At 40.2% G+C, this 24,867-nt stretch overlaps 1 protein-coding gene across 4 annotated transcripts in view; it reads right to left on the bottom strand.

Moving 5' to 3' along the window:
- LOC142098123 (neurabin-1-like) overlaps window positions 1-19,572 on the bottom strand; it is a 68,331-nt gene extending 48,759 nt beyond the window's left edge. Inside the window, exons 1-2 of one of the 4 annotated variants that reach the window (XM_075180628.1) lie at window positions 19,323-19,572; window positions 16,406-18,105 (exon numbers count right to left, since the gene is read on the bottom strand). In XM_075180628.1, the coding sequence (XP_075036729.1) occupies window positions 16,406-17,926 (1,521 nt within the window). In that variant the 5' untranslated portion in view covers window positions 17,927-18,105; window positions 19,323-19,572. The remainder of the gene's footprint in view (window positions 1-16,405; window positions 18,106-19,322) is intronic. The other 3 variants (XM_075180625.1, XM_075180626.1, XM_075180627.1) reach the window with 3 other exon arrangements.
- Between the last annotated feature and the right edge of the window lie 5,295 nt (window positions 19,573-24,867).

Genomic DNA, 24,867 nt, shown 5'->3' with positions numbered 1-24,867 from the left:
ACATTACAGCTCGCCAATCCCAAAACCAAGACAAGCAGGGCTCAGTTTGGGCAACACATAGGGCTTGATCCCCTGAGTTGGACTCTCCTGGATGCACTTAAACAAGGTGTCTTAAATTTGCTATTAAGAGGCAGCTATGGCCAACCATATTTAAGTGTAGATGTAATACTACAAAGTGAGTTAAGTACTACATATACAAAAGGATATATATCTCTATTTATCTATCTATAAAAAGGTTTCTTATGCGATAAACAAAAATAGAACACACTTCCAGGTGATATAAATAATGCCTTGTCATGGATAGAATAAACTGTTATTTTATGCTGGCTTACATCAGCTTCAGGCGTGTGGACTAGGGACTGTTTTGCCATCCCCCTCGAATCACTACAGTTCTGTGGTTTAAAAGGAGGAAAAAGCCTTCCGGAATCTCTCAGTTAGTTGTTCTTCCTTATATATTGCTTCTACTACATGATTCCTATGTTTTCACTCTAGAAAAAACAGGAAAAGTAAGCTGTGATCACCTGCAGTTTCTTGGCTGCCGAGAGTTATGGGAGGCACTGGCTGAGTAACAAACACTAACTGTATTTGTTTTTATTTTAATTGGATGCCAGGGTAGATTAGAATACAGTTTGTAGAGTTGGATTAATTTACAAGGTTTATTAATTTGGTAAGACGGATAAAAATGGATTTAAAAAGGAGGTTAATGCTAATGTGTTTTTTTTTACATTAAAGTACTTTAACAACGTATGGTAAAGAAAAATAAAGAATAAGGTGCAGTGTGTTTTTGTATCCCTTTTCTCCCTGTAACCAAGCATTTGGTAAAAAAAACTCCCTAGAAAATCCTACATTTGCCCCCTGAAAACTGTACATCTCTGTTAAAAAGTATTACCTACCCACATCATTAGAAATCTCAACCATTCCTACATCGTTAGGACAGATATCCTAATGGGGTCTGATATTAGGCCGAAAAGCTGAGAATGCAGTTACTTGAGCTGCTGTGACATTTCTGGCCCTGTTTCTGTGTACCAATCCACACAGGACATTTTTGTAGAGGAAGCATGTCTGTCTCCTTACATATACATATCATTTTCTATATAAATAATAAATCATAATAATGTTAAATAGTGGTAATTAAAAAAAAATCTATTACCCCTCCAATGCTTACAGTAGCTAAATGAAATTACTTTTGTATTTCTTGATACCAAACCTTTACCAAGTTTATAAGCCTGATGGCAGCAATAGCCAATTCTGGACTATACTAGGCCGGAGTTGGTAGCCTCGTGGGGCACCCCCAAAAAACGGCAATATACAGGGTTGGAGACAACTCCTTTAAAAGATGTGAAAAATTAGCACAGCTACTGCAGGCATTTGTGGGTCCCTGTAGCCAGATGGAGATCATGCATGAGGAATTGATAAATACCAATATGAAAACAGTTATGTAACAAGCTTCAGGAGCAAGGAAACATTGCTTAATTGCAATTTAAATATTGGAGATTCCATCAAGTCACATAGAAGATACAAGGGTGAAGTTGGTCATTTCATTCAAAAATAGTCAAATAACTTTATACAGGAAAAGTAACAAACAGATCAATGACTTCCTAACAAAGGACACTTGTGCACTAAACATTTCCTTGTTTAAGCCAATCCCACTACTACTCTTTTAAAAAGCTTTGGCATCCAGCAAGATGACACAACAGACAGGATACAAATCATGACAGGATGGTGGAGTGTGAAAAAAAGACATACAATTTGCCTTATAGGAAGCTCTATGCCAGGAATTGACACCTAAAAACGATGATCTACAAGCAAAAAAGTGCAGTGCAAATGTTTATTGCATCCTGCTATGTAGAAGATGAAAATGTTAATGAGTCACAAGCAAACCTAATAAATAAAATGTAAACCACTTGGGTATATGTTTGTGTTTATGTGACTTTTCTTACAAATGTGCAGATTTATCTAGAAACACTGCAGATCTCTGCTAAACAGGATACTGCCACTTGCTGTACACCTAGATCAATGCCACTGAAATCTATACTCCAGCATGTGTTATACAAGAGGAATGTGAACGGTTGCTAAGGAATACCTCAGCTATGGCACACAATGCCTCTTTCTTTACCAAAAGCCTCTTAGTAAAAAGAAGCCAAGCAAATCCCGAATGATACGCTCTCGGTCAGCCAGCATGCTTTTGCAAGCATAGAAATGAGACCTAATTGGGGGAAAAAATAATAGCGCAGATGTTCTATGAAGTCTTTACAGTGTTTGAGCTTGGAATACTGCACAAGGAGGTAATACAAACACAACACAAAGTACAAATACCACATGTCCACATCCATGATCACTACCCTCCTCCTCCTACCACCTACACCAAGATAACTGGTAAACACTTTACGGGGCTCATGTGCCAGAACATTGACTATTTCCATGACAACCAAACAGATGCTCAGAGGTATTCATGACCTAATACAAGACCGTCCAGCACAAAGAACACGCAGGCAAGTTACAAAGAATTCCATAAGAAAGAAAGTGATGGCGTGGATGTTCTTGCACAAAAACAAATAACACACAAGTTAGTTTGCAAAGTGTTTGAGGTTTGTACTGTGATCAGCAACAGCTTCCATGCAGTGTTATGGTAGTGCTTATGGAAACATGGTTATTGGCAGACATGTCTATTACTTTTGAGCCATTGACTGAAGAAAACCTTTTACTATCAATGTAAAAAGAGGACATTTCGGGATCTGCACTGAATTTGACATAAGTGATATCAGTCATGTGCTGGAGATGATCCTAAGTAAAGGGAAAAGCATGCGGCTTTATGATATTACTTTCTGCGACCACATAAAGCTGAACAGAGATTATATAGCATGGTGGCTTTGTAGTTAGCACTTCTGCCTCACAGAACTGGGTTCATGGCCTTGTGTGTGTGGAGTTTGTATGTTCTCCCCGTGTTTGCGTGGGTTTTCTCTGGGTGCTCCATTTTCCTCCCATCTAAAAACATACTGGTAGGTTAATTGGCAGCTATCAAATCGAACGTAGTCTGTGTGTATGTATGTTAGGAAATTTAGACTGTAGCTTCAATGGGGCAGGGACTGATGGGAGCGAGTTCTCTGTACAGTGCTGCGGAATTAGTGGTGCTATATAAATAAATTATGAAGATGATGACATATCGCAAAAAACAAACTAGTCTGTGAAAAGCACAGACAAGATGGAAAAAGAAAAACAAAGTGTGACTTAGAGGTTATTGAGAATGTAGTTTGCCCCCAATTGTAACTTTTGTGAAGAACATAACAATGAAATAAACATGTATTGCAATCTGAGCTATATATGATGATCAGTTAATGAAAATGCAGATTAATAAAAAGTAGGAGGTACAAATTGCTTATCAATGGCTAAAAGGTATCTAGTATTACAACATGTATAGGCCAGAAACTAAGGTGATCCCAGATATTGATCCCCTTGAAATCATGAGGATCGCTGTCAGGCATGGAGGAAAATGCAGTGATCCAATTGATCCCATCATCCAACAGCTGTCTGCAATGGAGCCAGAAGCAATCCGGATGGACAGAGCACATTCAATTTCATCACTCACATTAGGGGCCAAATTGAATGATATTCTTGTTGATCAACCCTCAGTTTAAGAGGCAGGAAGGACGCTTACATAGCAAGCTATAATGTATCAACATGCAGGGCACGTAAACACAAATTAGTTGCAATACCCGTATCTGTATAAACAATGAAGGTCCTGCAAAGGATCAGATCTGCTGATCAAATCTTACAATCAGATTTGATCTGGCAGGTCTGAATATCTGGATGACTGCACAGACAAGTCTCATCAGCTGAGCAGACTACGCTGTATCTCTACAACAGCACCACTAACAGAATCAATACTACACAGTTTGGACTTTCTAATTGAAATGTGAACTTAGAAAAATGTTGTCTCTTCAAGGTGTACTTGCCAACTACACACATGCAGGCATCCATTGTGTTGTCTCAACCAATAGTAAGTCAATCTATTCACTAGGAATATCAATGAAGTATTGAGGCACTATCGCTGCCTTAACTAGGCAAAGGTGATGGCTACCCTTTAATGGGAATTAGTCTATGTTTATGAAAGATTGGATAAAGCAAGACCCAGTGAACTGTAACCGCAGAGCACACAAATCTGCACTGTTTACTATTTTGTCGCTGCATAAATAATGGTTAATAAATAGACTTCCACATTCCAAAGAAAGGGAGACTTAGAAAAGCCTTTGAGGCTAATGGAGCCATTGGGAATTACATAAAACGCCAATCTGGAAACAGAGTTAAATATTCCTGTATGAACTTGTTTGTTTACAATAAGATGCACCTTCCAGGTTTACATAATCAGCACATTTATAGTGCACTAAAGCTATTTCTCCTATTTGTGATGTGTTCGACCCTGGAGGATGTAAAATATGCAGCTTTGAGATGTCCTTGACTATATTTATAAAGTGTTTAAAACTAACTGAATGAAACATCCCGTGGCCTTTTTATTCCGTCATAACGAGAACAGAAAAACTGCACTGCCCCTACAAGAAATTACAATGGTAGTAATCGTTTAAGCAAAGAACTGTATATTACGCAAGTGGCTCTATCCCTAAGCCCCTTAGAAGAATTGAAACCAGACATTCCCCGTATAGTCTATTTTAGAGCTTTGAACACAAACCTTCCTCTTCAGAGTCTTTGAAAATACAAACTGGAAACTTTAGAGAAATATTAGAGATTACCAGGTGGAACATATTACCAGCATTTTGAGGAACTTCGTCACTTTTCATAAAGCCTGGGCTCCCTAGGCCTCATTTCATAATAGCCCTTGCTCAATTGGCATTCTGGTACTCCCATCTAGGGTAGCCTTTGATCTAACACTCATCTGCACTAGCTTTAACTTCTTCCCTTAGACTCCACCAGAGTGCATTTACCCACTCTGCGCCCACCCCATGCCTCCCCCACATCATACTTCCCCAGTACATTCTCTAGGCACCTCCTTTAACGCCTAGTTAGTGTTTATTAAGAACAGGAAAAGCAGCACACATCTTGTGCATACTACCCTGTGTTCAGCTGTTGGTCATGTTTTGGATGCACAAGTTATATAATAGTTACATACAAATCTGTTCCACCTAGTATTTATTGGACGATGTATCTAATTGTATTTTGATTAATATTTTTATCTTATACTACATCCCATTTTCAGCTTAGGGTTATATTTGCTCTAAGAATTAAACATATTCAGTATTCCTGCTCTAAGTTTTTTTTTCTTCATACCAATAGATTAATCAGGGGGGAAAAAAAAAAAAAAATAAATTATATATATATATATATATATACACACACACATACACACATACACTTTAGATAGAGATACACACACACACCAGGACCTGTTATCAAGAGTCTGTTATCCATTAAGTGACCAGATCATTTTCTTTCATGGTCCTAAACTTTAAACTGGTCATCAGTAGAAAGTACACTATTACTATGTTAATTTCACATATATCCAGGTCATAAAAACACAAGGTCCAGGGATTCACAGAGTAAACGTCTCCATGTATTGTATAAAATATATTGCTGCAGAATTTCTCCTATAAGGCAGACTAGATTAAGGAGAGAGTACAGTAGGATCCAGCACACTTGACTTTGGCTGCGATCCTGTTTCACATAACATGTAAACATTGTAAGACAATAGGTTTGTTATCCAATACAGAGGCCCAGATCTAGGAGAGAGAACAGCGCAGAAGAATAGATCTATTGAGTCACGCAGCCAGCATTGAAAATACTTTGTCCCACTTTGTAACGCAAAAACGGAAAGGGTGGGCATTAACCATACAGATATTTATTCAACAGGTGATTTACATATCATTCCAATAGAATGTGTGTTGCAAGAATAGTCCCTATTATGTGTAGGATGCACTAACATTAAGCCATCACTAAGAACTAATGACATCAGGGATAGCATCCATTAGGCACTTTTCCTCAACCTCCCTGGTTCCTTAGAAAATTGATAGTCTGTGTTCACTGTATGTATGGGAACGTTGTGAATTTTCAAAGTGCCTCCTGCATTGTATAGCGACAAGCAGAAAATAAGAGTGAACATGAAAAGCGTGCATCTAAAAACATCAAATTACAGAAGATTTGTCATTAAAAGCATAATCGAAACCCATAAACGCAGATAAGTCATAGTGAGATTAGCAGAAAACTTTCAGGGAATAAGCAGTCTTCAAGCGATAGTTATACTTCAATACATTTAACTAGGTAGTAAATGTTACCAGTACCATCAAATTATATACACAGGTTTCACTTCTAACAAGTACACACAAACATTAAAACAAGGTTCCCCTTGTAAAATAAGATGAAGGCTTTTATACTCACAAACATTATCCCTATATACCTGAATGTACATTAAGTAGGATAAAGCAGTTGAAAGAGTTTCATGTGTGCGGGAACATTATAAATATAACTTTGAATTTTAGGATTTAGGATTTTTCAACAGCAGAGGTTCACAAAACTTCTAACTCACGGGACTAAACAAATGTACATGCCAAAGCTTTTATATTAATGGCCTACACACCAACCTGCAAATAGCAACAATGATGGGCTCTAAAGAGATTTTTATATATATATTAAATGTGTGGTGCTTAGGTCTTTCCCCATTCGGCTGCTTGGGCTGTCACCACGTTTTCTCACAGGTCTAATTAAAGAACGTATGAAGGCAAATATCCCCAGTGAGAACCACTGCTGCACAAGATCCCTCCCAACCAACATAGGTATCCCAAGGTCTGAGTGTTAAATGTCATATTCCCAGGACCCTGTTCCTTCCACACTGCAAGGAGGCCAGTCATTTTCTACAAAAGGTGGTTAAAGCTTCCCATTCATGTGAGCTAGGGGCATCAGTAACATTGCCATTAGTTATAGAAAGGCCCAGATTAGGAGGAGAGATAATTGCATCACTGAAACGTTGGTGAAATTGAGGCAACGCGTTTCACCTTATCTCAATGAACTGATTGGCTATTGATCAGTCCCAGGTGATCACACACACAATGTATGTTGCCAGCATTAGAGGGGGAATACACAGCCGTAATAGAGAAAAGTTTTAATAAATAAAAATGTTCAGCATACATTGACTATTAGCAGCTGTTCAAGGAGGGTTTTTAAAAAGCTATCATAGGCACTAATACCCCATTCATACTGCACCAAAAACCCGGGTTTTTGCAGAGGTACGCTGAAAAACCCGGGTCTTGGTGCAGTATGAATAGTCCAACCACAAAATCACGGGTCTAAAATCCCGGGACTTAGACCCGGGATTTTGCGAGGGGTAATTCCCGTGTTGGACCCCGCTCGCCTGCAGTATGAATGGTGCAACCCGTGTAATTCCCGGGTCTCACCATTCATACTGTAAAAAAAAAAAATTGGTAAGTAAAAAAAAAAAAAAGTAAAGATTTTAATTACTAAAAAATACAAAACAAATGTTTACTTAACTTATTTTCAGCCAGCGGTGTCTCCGGTGCGTTGCCGGCTGTCAGGGGGACCTCTGGGTACTAAAATGACGTCATTTCTAATTGACTAGAAATGACGTCATTTTAGTACCCAGAGGTCCCCCTGACAGCCGGCAACGCACCGGAGACACCGCTGGCTGAAAATAAGTTAAGTAAACATTTGTTTTGTATTTTTTAGTAATTAAAATCTTTTTTTTCACTTTTTTTTTTTTTCTAAAACCCGGGTCGGGCAGGTGCAGTATGAACCCGCCCGACCCGGGAATCTTCTGATCTATACTGCCCTGTGCCCGGCAATATCCCGGGTTAACAACCCGGGATATTGCCGGGGCGGCAGTATGAAAGTGGTATAATGCAGTTATCTTTAAATTAACGCTCACAGGTATAGGTACAGATCAGTAGATGTACAGATGCAGATTTCAATGCAACCTTTCTGCGTACATACTATATTTATTCTTACTGTACTTATTAGCCATCCCTGGTTTAGGGACCAAGTTTTGATTGTAAATAATGAACTTCATTTATGGTTCACTCTTAAATGTTTGTTTAGTGTTTGGGATTTTTTTTTGTATATAAATGGATAAAGAAGCTCAAAACATTACAGGTGTTCAACTACAAACACATTACAGGCATACTAGGCATATACTATAAATATTTCAGTGAACAAAAAGCTAAACAACCGCATGAAAACAACATGACTGACTTTTGAAAGTTAGAGATTTAATGAACATGGGAAAATCTGAACCATGTCACTTGGAGAGCCCACACTATCCAGTAAACCACGGGCAGTGAAAATGTTAATTTGCCATGACAACTGAATATTCCATTACCTATTTACCTTGCAGCTACTGTGTACATGGAATGACAAAAAATAATCATATTAGGATTACAAATCTGCCTACATCTTTAGAACTTTCATTAAATTAAGCTGGTCGGTTTTTAATTTACAATATGGTTTGGTTTAGCCTCATGTATGACCAAAATTAATCATGAGTGGAAGGAGACATTTAGAGTGCCTTTACTGTGGAACTATTATATGTTTGCAGCTTTGCTTTACATTGGGTAAAACGCAGCCAGCAATACACTTCCCAGCCAAAACAGCAACTGGAAAGCTCAAAATGCAAAAACGCATCTCATGAAATGTTTAGGAAGACACCCAGCCTCTGCTAGCAAAATACATGTCCTTTTCAGAATGGAAATGGCTGTGCAAATCATTGCAACAACCTCATACTGCAGAATGAAGTGTTGTTTTTACAATGCTCTACAAGCCTAGGAACACTCGTGCCAGGGGATCCTGAAAGTGACACTAAAACATAAACCAGTTATGTATCTGAGAGGTTGGAAGCTTTGAGTGTAACTGTGCAGAGGCAACAGCTGATTTTGCAACACAAATTTGCTAAACATATCTTATTTTGCATCACCATAACAATCTGGGTTTACTGTATTTTCAAATAAAATGTTGACGTAATGAAAAAGTTCATCTACTGCAGTGATAGGCAAAATGATACACTTCAGGGGCCACGTGGGAGACTATCAAAAGGGCCCAACATTACAAATAACCTCAGTAATAAGTTAAAACAATACATTTAATGAAATAAAGAAAACACTTCTCTGTAATAACATACCAGCAGGTATTTTAAACAAGTGTTACAAGCTACAACAAACAAATCGGACAATAAAAACCAGAGAGGAGCTGGGGGTCCTAGGTGGACAGTCTGTTGTCCGTCACTGATCTACTGGCTGTAGAAGAGCGGTTATGAACCTTAAGAATCATGAACAAGAGAGCAATTTCCACTTCTTAAACCATTATGGTAAATTGTGCTGTTTGTTGCCGCAGGTCAATGCAATTTTGGGCACATATGGCAAATGGGCCAGAACTGCACAGAACTAGGCTCCATCTACAACCGCAGCAGACTATTAACGGACTGAAATAATCCACATCCCATTACACTGATGACAGAACAGGAATTATGCAGCAAGTCAAATTACATATGTGACTTTTTACTACACAACAGGTTTATGCTAAAGATAAATCTGTGAAGACACACAAACGCACCAATGACTTACAATGTCTTATTGGTTCTCAATTTACCAGCAAATCACAAGGATAGTTCTCAATGTATGTAGATCAGACTAGTTTCCAGAATAAAGAAGAGAAACAAGAAACTTCTTCTATGTTAAGGTGTGTCACAGAGCCTAGACAGCAGCCAAAGAAATACAAATATTTGACCAACAAGGTGTGGTCATACTTACTCAGCAGGACAATACTGGACAAGGGCTCCCCAACCCCTACAGCTTAATATGCAAATCTAGGAGACTAGTATTGTCACTCCTGACGAGTCATTGGTGGACAGCACATCCTGCCAGTCACTAGGTGAAATCAAGCAGTAGATAGGTCATGTATCTACCCTGCCAATCAACAGTTCTAATATGCCGACCCCCCCCTGCTTGTGCACAGTACTCACACCACATAACGAAACATAGTTCCAATGAGGGCTAGTTTTTCATCATCAATAAATACAAATTGAATGGATCAGAAAAAGACGGGTGAAAAAAAACAACTATACAAACGCAGATGTTTTGCCATTACAATGAGGGCCAGCAATACCCCTTTAAGACTAGAAACACTGATGCTTACTGTGAATGACATAGGGCAGGACAAGCTGTATGACTCCACTGCTACCAAATGAGTAACAGATTCCTGGTCAACCACACATTGTTTCAAATGATAAATGCAAACTACAAAAAATAAAAAAGTATAACTATAGCACAACTGCAATAACACTCACTTTGCTGTACTTTCAGGACTTCATTACAAATAAAAAATGTTTTTAAAGTTGCATGATTTTCCATACTTTAGGCAAGATTGCATTTGGTTAAAGGGATACTGATGCAGAAACAAAGAGAACGACATAGCCACAGAACCAATGGTTCAATAGGACGGAAAATAACATTTCTTAATCACAGCACAGTTGCAATGGCAGTAGCTGAAAGTGTGTACTTAGATCCCTTTAAAAACGATCTAGAACTGCCATGATAGTTCTAGCAAGTGATACTATATATTCTATACATGCTGACAGGCAAGAACATATTATTGGGATTTAATTTCAATAAACATGAAATGTTAAAGGCTTATTTGAATGAGGGTTTCGGTACAATTTGCTCAGGCTGCTTGTACCTCTGCTTTGTAACAGAAATGTAAATCTCCTGTGTGTCTTCGCCCATCTGTCGGCTTCCAGTACACAACTTCAAATGATTTTGCTAGCTGCCCTGATATCCAAGGGACAACATTTACTATAGGCTTGTTGAATTTTAGTTCCTCCAAAAACACATCGCAGTCACGGTTATTATCATGATGTTTTACTGCAAACCTCAGGAAAACTGCAGCAATAAGTACAAAGAAATGATGACATTTTGCTGCAAATCCACTGAAGACACAACAGGAAAGATAGATAATATACAGCCTTCCTATACACACAGTACCAGCTTCCTATACACACAGTACCAGTAAGCGGCATGATACAAAATGTGTCAGATCGGCAAAAGAAAATGAAACAAATAGGATAAGTGCATCACAAGGCTCAATATTGTCAGAATGAAGAAACCTGAGGAAATATTCCTTCTAAAATATTAATAGTTTTAAAGGAAAAGAAGTATGCAATGTAGCAGTGTCCTAGTACTTAAGAAAAAAAATAAACAAAAAGGGCAAATGAAAAAGGGTTACCATAGTAACTATCTCTGCCAGCGTAAATATGCGTGGTAGGAGAATGCAATGTTCTTTCCAATCGCAGAATTATTTTTATCAAAATCTTCCGTACTGAAGCTTTCTTGTTACTCAATTCCAAATCTGAAACATGTTTCTACATTGAATTAACAGCAAAATAATTTCAGTTATAAACAGCATCCATCTATTATCAGCAATGTACATATTAAGATAACCATTTGGGCCTACAAAAAGGTTTATTTACTTTACATATTGAACGTGTTCTGCTGTCCCAATCAATCTTTCCGGGTGATCCAGAGGAACAACAAGGTATATAAATGATGGTATCTATTATTTTTGCACAAAGGTCTACATCATTGGGCAATAGTCGGCCCCCAGCCTGCAGAGCCTTAGCTTGTGGCCCCCCAGCCAGCTGCTCCCGTTCTTATTAGAATGGGCGGCGACCTGACTTCCGCATCATGAGACCTCCTCTGTGCACAGTGCTGGTATGTCATGACCTACCCAGAGGAGGAGGGAGGACACTGCGCGCTCTCCTTCCTCTGTTCAACCACTTTAAAAATGGCCCTCCAGCTATTTCATGTTGCCCCTCACTGGTCTACATTATTACCATTCTATAACCTCTTATACTCACATAGCACAAAACTATCATTCATGTGTGGTGAAAACAATACACAATTAGAGGTCAAGTGGATCAGAAGCGGTCATTTAGCCCCCTAAACATCCTTATCTGGCCACTTACCCATGTGTGTGGCTAAATAAGCCAGGAGATCCAGGCAAGGCATGTGTCCAGCTTGGTTAGCATATAGTACTGTATGTAGCTTAGGCAGCTTAAGCCAAGGAAGCAAGGACACTAGGCAAGACCCGACTGTTGTCCCAGACACTTAGAGACACAGTGGATCATCACACATTGCAACTTCAATGCAATAAAATAGAAAGAGAAACACGAACATCTTTGATATATTAACAGGACAATTTCTTATACAGTATTTACAAACATAAAACGGAATTTTGTGCAAATAAATTCTATTGTGCTGTTATGAATAACAAATTAAGTTCTCAATTTATAAAGTGGTTTTAGAGCTTGTTTTCCATTCTTATCCTCACTTCCTAGAGGCATATACAATGACATCACGCTGGGTAACTATGTTTGCATAATACTACACATCCAGTTTAGAGACCTGTTGAGAATTTCCTCTATTGGGTACATTTATAAACAGGGATGGTAAGGTCTGCACAAAGTTTGGCATGTGAAGTTAGTTTATTAGGCAACATGTAGAACAATGTCTGCTCTAATAACACAAAGCTAAACTCTCCTGAGTTACTTACAAATAGCTCTTTCTATACGAGTGCTCATTTCTGGGCGAGCCACAGAGGGCACTGGCCACTTCAGGAATTGGACAATTATTTCTGGGCATACGGTGGGAGTGTATTATAAAAATGATCTATTAGTTTATACTGAAGTATAAATGTCAGCCATATTTCAACATGTGCTCATAGATAGTAGATCGTTATGTAAACACCTTTAAAGAGAACTTTTAACCTCTACAAAAACTTCACAAGTGTCTCTACATAATCAAAGCACCTGGGGAGGGTGCTCCCTAGAGGGTACATTCCTCCACATGTGGTAGGACTGCCCTAAATTGGCCTTCTCCTGGCTGGAACTGAAAAAATGTAATCCAGTAGGTGCTTCAAATTGATGTGCCCCATGAACCTAAATTTTTGTTGCTCCTTCTGGGGTTCCCTCTTCAATTCGCTATCCGAATAAACTTCTTAGATATGTTTTCTCGGCAGCCACCTGCCAACTGGCAGCAATCTCCCCATCACTCCAGGCAATAATTAGCAGACCCTGGCACGTGCAAGGCATGGGGCTCATGACCAGCATCCTCAACAACTCCTCTAATTCCTTTGCATCCGTGGCCATCTCTCTTTCTGTTTCGCTCACCCTTCTCATGATCCCTCAGTGTTTGTCCTCTCTCCTTTCCACCTTCCTTATTCTCCCCTCCTTTTGGTACTAGCCTTGCCAATTCCCCCCTTCCATCGTCTCCTGCTTTTTTCCATTAAATCCCCCAAAATGTGGGACCCTCACATCTGCCTGTAAGATAAGCATACCCGGCTACAAGCCTGCCTTCGAGTCTTTTACCGACACTGTTCGTTAATCTGCTGCGTATTTCAATCCACTGTTTTACACACATGATGTTACCTTTTATTTATTTAAATAAATAAAATAATCAAAGAACCTATTGGGGGGGTGGCAATGGGGCAATATACTGATCAACAGGCTGGTCCCTCCCCGGGACCAACCACCTCACTGGATGCAGAACATAATTCAGTTTCTGCGCTCATTTCCCATGTGTGTCTCCACCTACCAATGCTGCCGTTATGGCACATGTGGAGGGTGCACCACCGACCAGATGTCACACATGAACAGTCAGGAATACAAACTCTGCAATTCCTATTACTTGTGCTGCATAAGATAAATGAGGAATGCTCTTCAGAAGACTCATGTACCTAGTGAGTTAAGCACCTACGAGTCATAACTGAAGAAATGTTAATAAGCTGTAGCTCTACGCAACAGTTATACGAGGTGTCCCATAATATACAGAAGAGGGTCTCTGAAAAGTACAGCACCAGATGGAAGGTAAGTGTGGGTGCTAATCATTTAATTGTGAATGAGAAATATTCATTTATTGGTGGTGTCAAATTATTTGATGGTGGGGCTATTTAAATTAATAGTGGAGTTATGCTAGAGCATGTTAATTTAAGGTGGAGTAACGGGTTTTGTAGGCTATTAATTGATTACCGGACTGCATTTGGCAATAAGAGTATTTAATTTGAATACGGATTATTTAATATTAAAGCTGTTTGGTGGGGGGTAGTGTAGATTTATCTATTCATTAATTCAATGTCAGGGCATGTTGAGGGAAATAGGCCTATTTATTTTAAATGCAATTGATTTAATGTCGAGATTGAGTGGGAGCTATAGGCTAGGATTATCAATTAAATGGCAGTGCCATTAATGGAATGTTGGGGCTGGTTGCAGGGAGGGAGGACTAATTATTAAACATGGATGTTTTTTTATTTAATGTCAGGGCTGGCTAGGGGAAGGGATACCTACAGCCTACAATGTTCATTTTAAGCTTTTCATGTACCTCTCCTTTTTCCAAACAGGGCCCCAAAATTCCAGGATCTAGACAAGCAGCAACTGAGCTTAAGGGATTGGCAGTTGCAGGTAGTGAAAGCTGCAAGAACAAGTAAATGAGCAGGACAGTCAGCCAATTGTCCCACTTATGGTGGGGCAGTCTGGACAAATTCCTGAGTTAGCAGAACAAATCACCCAAAACCCAGACTTCAGGAGCAGTTGGAAGGTATGTCTCGCTTTACACAACTCTGTTCGTGCAGTGGGAGCTTTGTGCTCCCAACAGAAGCACATGCAGCACTGCCCTTTATTTGAACGGGGAGGGGAAAAAAAAAAAAGTTGGAGAGTAACCAAACACTGTCTAAAATTATAGCCATACCTCCTACATTTTGGTCATGCCCCCTCTGACGGCATTGGCTTGGAAATCCCCCCTCTAGAAAGCCTGTGTCTGCACCCGAGTGACGGATGTCTTAATGTAATGAAAACTCATTTGCAAACAATGCCACTGGCATAAAAAAAAAAAAAAAGACTACAATGAAAGTAAAAACAAAACATGCATGTTTGTAACAAATAGTTAGCATGATATATACACTCTCATATATTGTTAATGTATGTTTCCCACAAAGTAGGAGACTATACTAAACACCAAAAAAATAACTTAGAACAGATTGTATGGTCAAAACAACAAAGACTTTGTTCATGACTAAGGCAACATTCCACGGACAGTAAACAAATTTGTACATAACATTCTACTGACTGCTTTACATGGTTCTTTATCTGCAACTAAACAGATAAGAAGATTAAAGGACTCCACCTAGAACTAAAATTAGACAGTAACACTCTCCAACTAACAGAACCGAAGAGGTCCAGGGTCTGTCAATTCTGCCAATTGTACGATACCCTATAGAACCTGATCAAAGTTTAGTTCTCCAGCCACAGCAGAAACGTCCACTTCAAGCCTCCCAGCACCTCAGCAGTGGGTGTCAGGAGCACCAAGTGGTTGTCCGGCAGCCATCTAATCAGAGACTGTGACACAAGAGTTGTCAGGACACTGAAATTCCACATTTCTTACAAAAAAAATCTGCACCTTTCATGAAACTCGCATTTTCAAGTTGCAGCAGAAGACTTACTATACAGTAAATTATGGCTTTCTTAATGCAATAACTATTGTCCGTTTTTTCCCCTAAGTCAAACTGAGTCAGATGCCATAACTTCCTAAAACTGGTGCTTTACAGAAATGAGAAACAGCTAAGTAAACAAGCTTATATTACTTGACATTTTTAATGGTACAGATTACTCATCACCACATCAGCATGGTTTACGTTCAAAGGAAACATGTAAGTGGTATGGGTACAAAAAAAATAAAAAATAAAAATTGAGACCACAAGCTTGGAGGGCATCAGAATAAAGATACCAGGACACCCGTTAAATATCGAAACACTCAATGTAACGGCCCAGCTACAATAAACATTTGTAGGACATTTCTATTATCACAGCAGCCATGGAGCATCCTGAAGACCTCTGTATACTATTTCCTGACCCGGGGGTGCTTGGGCAATGCAAACAATGCAATTTGGCAAGATCTATATATGGGCAACCAGTCAACAACTGCTAACTCCTCTAAAATACAAGAATTTTAGGGATACACTTCCAATCCCATGGGTCATAAATATCACCCATGGAACAAACATTTACATATACACAAAACAAAACCACCACACACTAAAACATTTGCAATGAGATTGACAATCGGACGTCATTCAGCTACTAATGATGACTCAAGAAAGGCTAAATACATGAGTCACGACAATAACACACTGTTAAACTGTAAATAAAAATGAAATATTAAAAGTCAATATTCCGCACCAAAGTGTTGAAATATATGCAGTCTTCTAGAAAACAATACTAAAAAAATAGCAAAATAGTACATATACATTTTGCTAAATACTGAATGTAAATAAAATGAAGCAGCAAATATTAAAGAAAATGCATTATGTTATTATATTTAAGTGATTACAAATATTATCGAACTACAAATACCTTAATTGGAGCTGTAGAAAACTTGACTTTTCGTTTTGGTATTAGGTCTTCATCCTCTGACAGACCGGGTACTTCCTCATAATCACTACTCAGCTCATACTCTTCTTCATTCCCCAATAACTTTTCACTTTCGGCTGTTGGATGTTCTACCTCAGTGTCTCGGTCATCATCAAAAGCTGCATTCTCGATACCATACGCTCCGGTGGAATATCTCATCACATTTTTGTTCTTATCAATCTGTTCTTCAAACTCACTGCCATCATCTTCGCTGTCTGCGTCATCTGTGGCTTCGTCTGTTGGTTTCACGCTGACCTCTGGGCAAGCATTTGCTGTGTTCTTCAAAGGACTCCCAGTTTCTTCTTTAACTTCACTTTTTGCAATCTGGACACTATCATTAAGACAAAGCTTTGGATCTAAAGGTTTTATGTCATCAAATACATCATCCGTTATGTCTTCGTCTTCTTCACTCTCTGAAGATTCATTTTGTAACACCACCAGCTCTGCTCTAACCATTTCGGTCTGAGTTTTGTCAGATACAGGAACTTTATAATCACCCTTTTCCCTATCTGGAAATGTATTGTTATTCTGAGAAGAATCATCTCTCCTTATTACAGTATTATTTATGTGCACCATGTCATCCAAACTCACTTTCTTTTCTAACTTTTGGTCCCGAGCAGTAATTACTTTACTGGTGCCATCATTATTATTTACATTTACACCTTTATCTGTCAATGTTATCGAGTGGTTTGCCTCTATTACAATTTCTTCTGTCTTGGACAAGTCTCTAGGTTCCTCCCCATCACTGTCAGCAAGAAAACTTTCTAATCTCCTGCTTATTGGTCCAGCATTTAGAGAGGAAGATGATGATGAAGATGTTGACTTGTGGCTGAACGTACTGTCCTCAGTTGATGAAGACTTGGTCATCTTGGACTGTGCACTAGTGGGAATAAGATCACAAGAGGCACTTTCCACATCAATAGATCCATGTCTACGTTCAATCCTGGTCACCTCTTCCCTGGTTGGGGAAGACCCATCAGAAGTGGGCTGGCGATAAAGATTTCTTTCAAAAATTTTCCTTGTTACCGAAAACTTCTCTGCCAGGGCAATCTTGTCTAAATCTACTTCTTCACTTGTCCTGGCCACCTTCTCTGGAGATGGCAGATCAGTGCTGATATTTAAGGCATTATTCTTTTGTACATTTACAACAGAGGCGTTTGTAGGTGGAGAGGAGACCTCAGCCTTTATTAGTTTGGTTTCAACCTGATTGTCACTGGGAGTTGAGCTCATTTGCATAAACATATTTTTGATCTTATGAACCCGGTTACCATAAGAGGCACGGCCCCGGGTAAGATCAGCTGGTGCCCCATTTGTATTTAGCTTTAAAGATGCAGGCTTTGGAGAGATTTCTGGTTTTACCCCATCAAATGAACACTTGATGGCATGGAAATCAGACTTGTACGCATTTCTGTGTGGAGATGCACTTCTGAGGGTCCTCTCCGCTTTCCCTTCCGTTTTCATCATTTTCGTGCCACAAAATATGCCCGTTGGATTAAATGTACAGTGTCACTCCCCTTTTCACATGGACAACAGGGATCATAGGAATTAATGCTGCGCTGGATTCATGGGAAATCCCAAGCAATGAATCACTCCCTCCACACTCAGCTGTCTGTCTAATTTCATCGCAACAAGACAACCATCTGCTGAAAGAAAGAAGAGGAAAAAAAAAAAATCATACTGGGTGCAAAACATTTTGCCATACGCATGCAAGCTTATAGCACGGTTGTACAGAAAGTTGTATGCAACAATCAAATGGATCTCTGTTAGCGGTTTCTTATAAATTGATTTGTTATTCATTTTAGCAATACAGTTACAGAGTTAAGTTGCACAAATTGCAAGTCCTACAATAAACAGTAAAGAGGGACAGAATGTGTCCAGAACAAGATGACAGTCTACATCAAACCCAATCCACCAGCAGCTAAGGCTGGCACAGCATGCTGGGACTTGCAGTTCCACAACAGTAGGAGAGTTGCAGCTTTCCTACCTCTGTAATACATCGACTGACACACATCTGAGTCACAAAAGACACTGTTGAAACACAGCAGATGATGGGTACAGATTTAGTACACAACTGTGGCCAATATGCTATAAACCATAGCTGCTGCAGATCGTCTTGAAAGGCACTGTCATAAATTGACATTACATTATTGTTTTGTTACCATTATCGGTCACACTGCTTTCAAAAGCCCTAATACCGGTCAAGCCTGCATGTTTTCCAGGCCTGTTTGTACACAAAATAATGAACTAATACTTCAATCCTCTAATAACAAACATTTTCATTTTGTTTTATCTCTAAAGAACCCGATAATTCAGGTTTAGGTAATCTGCAGCACTCAAGCTGTTGTAAAACTACAAGTCTCAGCATGCCCTACCTACTAAATATCACCTTGGCATGTTGATACTTGTAGTTCCACATCAGCTAGAGTCGCAGGTTGACTACCTCTGAAGCTGTCATTCAAGTGAAGTCATATAATTTCCATTGGTAATAGTAACTAAATACACTTCTGTGGTTAAAAACAACAACAAAAAAACAGTTTGTTCTTGAACTTCTTGTGATACTATACAAGGCACTGAGACTTCCATTCAGCACTACAAAGCGCTCCCAAGTCTTTTTGGAAAGCAGCCCAGCTGGGTGATCTCAGGATGAGCGCCTGCAGACAATGAAGGAGCACACAATGGATGTAGGGGGGCAAAGGAAGAAGTGTATCAACCATAACAGAGTGGCAGAGGCTGGACGCTGGGACACCCTAGCTGGCTCCCCAACCTTCAGACACAAAGACATCAGCACCTCCAGGCTCGTTCTTGCCTTAAATTAACTTCCCAGGGTCTTTCCAATCTCGCGGGAAACTTTGGAAAGTACCTTAACTCTCCTTCGCCCCCGCCGTGGTGTTCTTGTTGGATCCGTCCCGTGTGCGATACGAAGCCAAGGAACAATCCAACCGGGACAGGGGGAGGGAGTATTTGGACCTAATTCGTGTTTCGTATGCTCCTTAGCCGTGCCGCCATCGCTTTTTTCCCTCCTCCCCCGGGCTTCGTCTCCTTCTTCCTCCTCGTTCTTCCCAAATAACTAACTGCCAAGCGCAGGCTGAATGCGCGCACACGACGCCCAGCCAATCATGGGCTATCTGGAGGGCGCGTCCCCGCTGCCGGCTGTGCAACAGGGAGGGGATGCGGGACCGTGAGGGATAGGGGAGAGAACTTCCCAAGGCGCGCCCCCGGCATGCCGCCTGCTGTGCTGTCCTCGGGACGCCACTCCGCGGTCACGGGCACGCACGTCTCGTGTGTATCCCAGGCTGAGCAACATGTGGCTCTCACTGCTGCGCTGCTGGATCTATAAATCCCAGCATGCTCTGCTACCAGGAGACTGCAAGTTCTCCCATCTGCTGGCCTGGCACAGGTTAACTAGCAGCTTATAGAGTAAGTTATGTAGGCTGGTGGCAGAATGCTTCACCTGGGTGCAGGAAATTAATATGACAGTTTAATCAGAGATGTAGTTCTGTAGGGAAAATGGTCAGGTCATGCCAGTCATGCATGTGAGAATATTATGGTGTGCAAAACATGTTGAGAAAACTTTGAGCTGTCATGCATGACTGCCCTTTGGTGAGGCTGTGCTGAATACCTATCATCATCATCATATAGATAGCGCCACTAATTACGCAGCGCTGTACAGAGAACTCATTCACATCAGTCCCTGCCCCATTGGAGGTTACAGTCTAAATTCCCTAATATAGACACACACACACAGAGAGAGAGAGAGGGAGACAGGGAGAGACTAGGGTCAATTTTGATAGCAGCCAATTAACCTACCAGTATGTTTTTGGAATGTGGGAGGAAACCCACGCAAACACAGGGAGAACATGCAAACTCCACACAGATAAGGCTATGGTCAGGAATCGAACTCATGACCCCAGTGCTGTGAGGCAGAAGTGCTAACCACTAGGCCACTGTGCTGCCACATACCTAGGGGCATATTTATTAACTAGGGCATTTCTGACACAACCATTTTCATTCTTTATCCTAAGGAATGAAAGATGGTGGGTGTTTTTTAAAAGTGCCCTGCTGGAACAGAGGTCACGATAAACGGCTATCCCTGCGAACACACAAGTGTACCTGTCGCCTATGTCCTCTATGGTCACTGTCACAAAGTGGCCACCTTTGCCATAGTAACCGTAAGGAAGATGTGGTGAGGGATCCGAAGATCCCTCTACCGTAATGCTCACCCCGTAGGCTTCAATGGCGTTGAAACCTATGAGACTGCTTTTGTGTTCCCAAATATTGGAGATATCTGCTGCAATCCCTTAGTTATAAATGGAGGAGATACTTAAAATTGCAGTGGTCTTTTCAGTGGATTAGGAACTTGTTAAATAGGCCCCTGAGTGCTTTAATTGAGGACGTGCCCATGTATGATAATGAAAATGTAAAATATGTTTTTAATTTAAACATTAAGCTATAAATAGGAATTGTGAATTTAGTGGTTTACTTAGTCCACCATACAGAACTAAAGTAGTGGCGCTATTTAGAAATTAAAATGAATATAATAAGAACTATAGCTGGCTCAACCAAATGTAGGTGTCTCTTCATCTAGGGGTAGATGCTTAATGAGTACTAGACGAGTTTGCGTAGCGTATACTGAAATTGCTCTGCGCATGTCGAGAAAGTTGGGCGCACGCATTTGTGCCTATGCAGATTTGCGTGATTCTGGCACATATAGCCGCTTGCTCCTGGAGAGGCTGAATGGGGCAAAGGACGTTCTTATGTTGGCTAAGAAAAGTTAGGGTGTGTTTGCGCAATATTGAACAGACACACACTGGGACACAGATGCATATATCCTCGTCCAAGCCGTATTATTTGCAGGGCAGATGCAAAGAGCGGATGATGATGACAGTCGCCAGTGATAATGAACCACTTGTGATTGGCTGTTTGCCAATCCTCCGCTGAGGCTGTTAAGTGCTTTCATTGTACGTGCAGGGCCGCCATCAGGGGGATACGGGGGGTACTGTTGTACCGGGCCCGGGCTCACCTGGGGGCCCGGTACAACAGCTCAGCACAGACTTACCTGGGGCTCGCCGCTGGTCTCCGCTATTCTGTCTTCAGCCTGGCTGTCACCGTGACAGCCAGGCAGCAGGATGCGATCGCAGGGGTGGAGGATTCATTCCCCCTGTGATCATGTGCTCTGCCTGTGACAGATCACATGATCGCAGGGGGAATGATTCCTCCACCCCTGCGATCGGATCCTGGTGCCTGGCTGTCACGGTGACAGCCAGGCTGAAGACAGAATAGCGGAGACCAGCGGCGGGCCCCAGGTAAGTATGTGTTGCTCGTGGGGGGGCGCTCATGGGGGAGGGGCCCGGGTAGCACGGGGGGCCCGTACTGGGCCCGATTTTTTTCTGAAGGGGGCCCTGTGTACGTGTATATATTATGCATTTGTGTGCGTGTTTATGCATGCTTGGAATAGGAGATCCCAGTGATTACCAACATTTGTTTGTCACAATACCAAGATGGATGTGTTATAGGAATTTTTAAGTAAGAAAAACATTTACTGTAAATTGAATATATGTAATAGGGATGTAAAATGAACTATATTTTAATTGTGAAGAAAACAAATGGGTTGTGATGTACTTAGAATTCATAACATAGAACTATAAATCCAGGATTTCTGATTTATTTATTACAATATTTTATACAGGTGTGTCACAAATAAAGAGAATGTTGTCCATCTGCATTGGTAGGTTTGTGACAACACCAGAAAGGCTGTGAACCACTGTGTTAGCCAAATTACAGAATTTTTCCTAATGCAATTATTTGGAATATATTTCATTTTAAACAACATATGAAAAATGTATTTGTATGATAGTTTTTCATTGTTATAAGGTTCTTATAGTCTTGGTTGCTACTGTTTGCACATATTAATACAAATGTTGCCAAGGCAACTGGTAATACCTGTGCAAACTGCTACAAATATGGGAGAGTACAACTTTTCAGAAAATGGACAGATGTAATATGTTTACAACAATGTGTGTTATGAACAGCATGCAGTACTGATTTCATTGTTTGAATAATAATAATAGGGTACTGGATTCTAAACATAATTAATGTAGAATTAGTCGTTAATTATACTTACAGTGATTAGCATTCATTTGTGTTTTTATAATAAAATATGGACATTCAAATTGTTGCTATATTAGCACTCATTTACTTGTGTTGAAATCCTCGCTCCCCCAAACCACCCGGAACAGATATGTTTTTCATGGTACACAGCTTGGTTTACGGTGAGTAAAGAAATGTGGCCTGGTGGAGTTGGGGCATGGCCAGGTAATTTGGGTAAATCAGGAAAAAGGTCTATAGTGTCCTGATTTTAAAATCTGGAATGTTTGGAGGTATTGAGACATACAGGTGGTATCATCATCATCACCAGTACCGTATCCTAAAGTTGATTCAGCTGCGAGATCAGGGCATCACCAGTGCAGAGCTTGCTCAGGAATGGCAGTAGGCAGATGTGAGTGCATCTGCATGCACAGTAAGGTGAAGACTTTTGGAGGATGACCTGGTGTCAAGAAGGCCAGCAAAAAAGCTACTTCTCTCCAGGAAAAACATCAGGTACAGACTGATATTCTGCAAAAGGTACAGGGATTGGACTTTTGAGGACTGGGGTAAAGTCATTTTCTCTGATGAGTCCCTTTTCAGATTGCTTGGGGCATCTGGAAAAATGCTTGTCCAGAGAAATAAAGGTGAGCGCTACCATCAGTCCTGTGTCATGCAAACAGTAAAGCATCCTGAGACCATTCATTTGGGGGGTGGTTGCTTCTCAGCCAAGGGAGTGGGCTCGCTGTCAATTTTGCCTAAGAACACAACCATGAATAAAGAATGGTACCAAAACATCCTCCAAGAGCAACTTCTTCCAAACATCTAAGAACAATTTGGTGACAAATAATGCCTTTTACAGCATGATGGAGCACCTTGCCATAAGGCAAAATTGATAGCTAACTGGCTCAGGGATCAAAATATCGAAATTTTGGGTCCATGGCCAGGAAACTCCCCAGAACTTAATCCCATTGAGAACTTGTGGTCAATCCTCACGAGAAGGACAAACAAAAACCCACAAATTCTGACAAACTCCAAGCATTGATTAGGCAAGAATGGGCGGCCATCAGTCAGTATGTGGCCCAGAAGTTGATTGACAGCATGCCAGGGTGAATTGCAGAGGTCTTCAAAAAGAAGAGTCAACACTGCAAATATTGACTCTTTGCATAAACTTAATGTAATTGTCAATAAAAGCCTTTGACACTTTTGAAATGCTTGTAATTTTACTTCAGTATACCATAGCAACATCTGACAAAAAGGTCTAAAAACACTGAAGCAGCAAACTTTGTGAAATACTTGTGTCATTCTCAAAGCTTTTGTCCATGACTGTACATATCAATCAGATTTTTTTTACTTATCAACAGAGGAAAGGTTTAGTGGTATATTTACTAAACTGTGGGTTTGAAAAAGTGGAGATGTTGCCTATAGCAACCAATCAGATTCTAGTTGTCATTTTGTAGAATGTGCTAAATAAATGATAATTAGAATCTGATTGGTTGCTAAAGGCAACATTTGTACATTTTCAAACCCGCAGTTTATTAAATATACCCCCTAATGTGTTGTAAATCATTACACATTTTCTGTCATTTCTAGGGAGATCTTCATTATACCTCTTTATCAGCCTGTGCATGGGTTTAGGTTTACGTGTGAATGACCAGATCTGTCTAATTCTAAGTGTGAGGCTGCATTAGCCACAGACCTATTTTTATGGTCGGACAGAACGTCGCTTGTTCACATCCACTTCTGCCGATTGTTCGCTATAATCCTTCATGATTAACAACTAATGCCATCATCAGGTTGGGTGAGTATCTCTAACACATTGGGTGTGTCTGCCATTTCAAAGCATTTAAGTTTTGTTTATTTTTTCTAAAGATTAACTGTAATTGTTTATTGTAATTTCTAACCACTGTTTCTCATTTTACACAATGTATTGGGGGTTAAGTTCAAAAGTAGAAAGCACAATTTATTTCTGCATTGCTTTACATGACTGCAGGAAGGACAACATCAAGCTGAGACAAGACCTATATGTTCCAGATGGAAATACGGTATTTTCAGGTAGATCTTCAATGAGATGTATGAGCTCATGATTTCATTAAAATATAGCCATCATCTAGCACTAAATAAAGTCCTAGGGCTAGATTTACTAAGGTGCGGGTTTGGTAAAAGTGGGGATGTTGCCTATAGCAACCAATCAGATTATAGCTTTCATTTATTTAGTACCTTCTACAAAATGACAGCTAGAATCTGATTGGTTGCTATAGGCAACATCCCCACTTTTTCAAACCCGCAGCTTAGTAAATCTAGCCCCTAAAGTTTCTTTTGCT

This window comes from Mixophyes fleayi, chromosome 7 (genome assembly GCF_038048845.1).
Source record: "Mixophyes fleayi isolate aMixFle1 chromosome 7, aMixFle1.hap1, whole genome shotgun sequence".
Taxonomy (NCBI): Eukaryota; Metazoa; Chordata; class Amphibia; order Anura; family Limnodynastidae; genus Mixophyes; species Mixophyes fleayi.
This window is presented reverse-complemented; position numbering and strand designations above follow the sequence as displayed.